Source organism: Vicia villosa, unplaced genomic scaffold (genome assembly GCF_029867415.1).
Source record: "Vicia villosa cultivar HV-30 ecotype Madison, WI unplaced genomic scaffold, Vvil1.0 ctg.001554F_1_1, whole genome shotgun sequence".
Classification (NCBI taxonomy): Eukaryota; Viridiplantae; Streptophyta; class Magnoliopsida; order Fabales; family Fabaceae; genus Vicia; species Vicia villosa.
This window is the reverse complement of record NW_026705662.1, coordinates 211,081-214,131: the sequence shown is the minus strand read 5'-3', so window position 1 is coordinate 214,131 and position 3,051 is coordinate 211,081. Positions and strand designations below refer to the sequence as shown.

Below are 3,051 nucleotides of genomic sequence, written 5' to 3'. Positions count from 1 at the left end.
AAATTTTATTATTTCTTAAATTAAAAAAAATCAAATTAAAAAATTATATAGACGAAATAGTTTTTCTTTATTTATTAAAAAAGTCTGACTTAATTAATAAAGAGTTGACTCAGACATCTTATGATCGTGGGTTCAACTTATATAAAAATATATTTGTAAGTGTTCTTTGAATCTTGAAAATTCGAGTGAATTCTAAAGGTCAATATAACTATTTTTTTTTTAACTATAAACAAAAAGGTAGTTTTTCTTGCTCAAAATTTAAAACTACTTCATTTTTAAAATTAAATTCATATTTAAAACTACTAAATAAGCCCCAACCATCTTACCCACACCCTCATTAATTTTTTTTAGTTTCTTTTGAAGTTATTAATACAAATGTCATGCTACTAGTATATCTTAATTGAATTAAAAAAAGCCATAAAAAAAGCCATATCCAAACAACAAGTTCCATGGAAAAAGACAATACAACAAATGATTTGCTAAGCAATTTACCAAAAGAAATTCTTGGTCACATAGTTTCTTTTCTACCAAATGAATCATCAATGGAAACCATCCTCATTTCAACAAAGTGGAGAGACTTATGGAATGAAACCATTGTTAGATATGGAACAAAACAAGACATCACTAATGTTCTTGCCAATTTTCTTACAAGTTTTGATGATTTTGATCCATTGAAACATCCAAGAAAGCTTCAATTCCACTATGATCAAGATTATGTACTATTAGCCACAATTGCTAATAGTACTAAGCTTCAACTAGATTTCAATATCTCTCTTTTGAAGAAAGAGTTCATCATTGAAAATATTCAAAAACATTATGAACTTCAATTCAAGCTCAATGAGGAAAAAAAGATAACCTACAATGTTTTCTCACTCAAAAGTCTTTACTTGAAATCAATAAGCTATTTAACTAGTGAAGTAGCTTCATCTATTATTTCAAGTTTGCATCATCTTGAGAATTTGGTGATTATTTCATGTAATGGATTGAAATCTTTGAGCATTGACTCTAACTTTGAGCTTCACAAGTTAAAGATTTTGGATTGCTTGGAATTGAAGTTTCTTCATCTAAAAACTTCTAAACTCAAATCTTTTCAATATAGAGGATCACTTCCTTGGATTTTGCCTGAATTTCATTTCAATCTTAGTGAGGCTATTCTTGATTTTAGATTAGGACCAAATTGTGGAAGAATTATGAGTAAAGATTTTGATGCAACTTTGTTGACAATAAAGAATTCTCAAGCTCTTACACTTTGCAGATGGACTTTTGAGGTATGCCCTTTAATGCAATTTTTTATTTATTTTGAGAAATTGTAACATGATTGATTTGAGAAGTTTTAAGTCATTGATTTGAGATCAAATGATTTATTTTTATATAATTAATAAATTTATTTTAAAATGGTCTCAACTAATTTAACATCAAACCATCGATATCTATATTTTAAATTTATTGCACTCTCACATCCTTAGTTTTCTTTCTAAAAGAAATATTAGAAAGAAAAAAAAAATGAGATGGAAGAATATTCCAAAAGCATATATTGAATGTCTTAGATTTCACTTTTTTTTTTAAAAAAAAATTTCACAGTTTGTTTTAATTGGTAGACGGGGTGATAATAGCTACTAAAACTCGCACGCACAATCGTAAAAGACAAAATTAAAACTTTCGTTTTGATATTCAACCTAATAATATCAACATTTTTTTCCGATTGAGTTAGGATTTGCAGAAGAAGAATTTCACATTTTAATTTAACCCTATAAGTTTTTCCTTGTAGGAATTAATATGGCCATCAATTTCTCCTCCATATGGATGCTTTAATTTCTATAAATTAAGAGAGTTATGTTGGATTGATAGCTATCACAAAGATGAATATTGCATGGATGCATTATTCTCCTTCTTGAAACTATGTCCTTCCTTAGAGCAACTTTTTGTAACTGTATGTTTCCTATCTTAAGAATTAATTATACTTATTGTTCTACTTAAAAAAAGGTTTAATTTCTAATTGCATTTTTTTTTCTTCTTCTTTGTTTCACTAATTGAGGTGCAGATTGATCATGAAAGTTATTCAGCTGGAAAACCCAATTTACTCTTAATGCAATCAACTAAATGTACAAAATTAGAGCATCTAAAAGTGATAAAGTTTATGGGGTTTACATGTAGAAAAGATGAAATTTCATTGGCAAAATGTTTGATTCAACTAATCAAGGGAAAGGTTCCAAAGATAAATACATCAGATGGGAGTTGTTTGGATTTAGACTTTATTAAGTGATTTTTTTACATCAACTACTACAAATTAAGACTCTTCAAGTACCAAATAAAGGAGAATCATAAATAATAAATTATAAATTATATGAAAGCCAATGTCTCACGGATGTAGGCAGGATATTACAAAAACTTAGCCAATTTTTTTCTCCTTTGCTTTGATAATTTAATCAATTTTGAAAAAAAAAATCCATTCTCGAACTTGCAATAGATAGTTTATAGTTTCATTATAAACTCATGACCAAAATAAGTGTATTCAATAATTTACACATACAAATAACTGATATCAAGTCAAATAAAATTGAACACAATTGAATAAGAGTGAGTTAAATTTTTCTCAAGTCTAGTAGAGGAGATATTCTATAACTACTGGACTATGTAATCTTTTTGAAACACACAGTCGATTTAATCAAGTTATTTATGCAATTTTATATCTTTTACTTTATTTTATTTTTATACATTTTATAGTTTAGTAGTTCAAAATTCTGACACACCATGCTTAACATTTTTTGTAGTAGTTAAGAGATATACAACTAATTTGGCACCCCCACTAAGACACTATGGCTAAAACCACAGAAGTTTCATTTACTAAGTCAATACTATATATGGCGTATAATATACATCTAGAAAATACACTATACGAAATGTTAATTGATACTGATACAATATAAGTGCCTAACGACATCATTATATACATGTCCATAAAAATAAAATGCAATATATGACACATGACATACAATAGTGCCTAATCAAAACTAAGATCTAAGTACAATATCCATACTGCACATCATCCAA

At 27.3% G+C, this 3,051-nt stretch overlaps 1 protein-coding gene across 1 annotated transcript; it reads left to right on the top strand.

The window, feature by feature from the left end:
- Nucleotides 1–449: 449 nt before the first annotated feature.
- Nucleotides 450–2,263, top strand: LOC131635807 (F-box protein At2g39490-like). Its single transcript, XM_058906453.1, has 3 exons — nucleotides 450–1,268; nucleotides 1,769–1,930; nucleotides 2,042–2,263. The coding sequence occupies exons 1-3, from the start codon at nucleotides 450–452 to the stop codon at nucleotides 2,261–2,263; spliced, it is 1,203 nt and encodes a 400-aa protein (XP_058762436.1).
- Nucleotides 2,264–3,051: the final 788 nt, after the last annotated feature.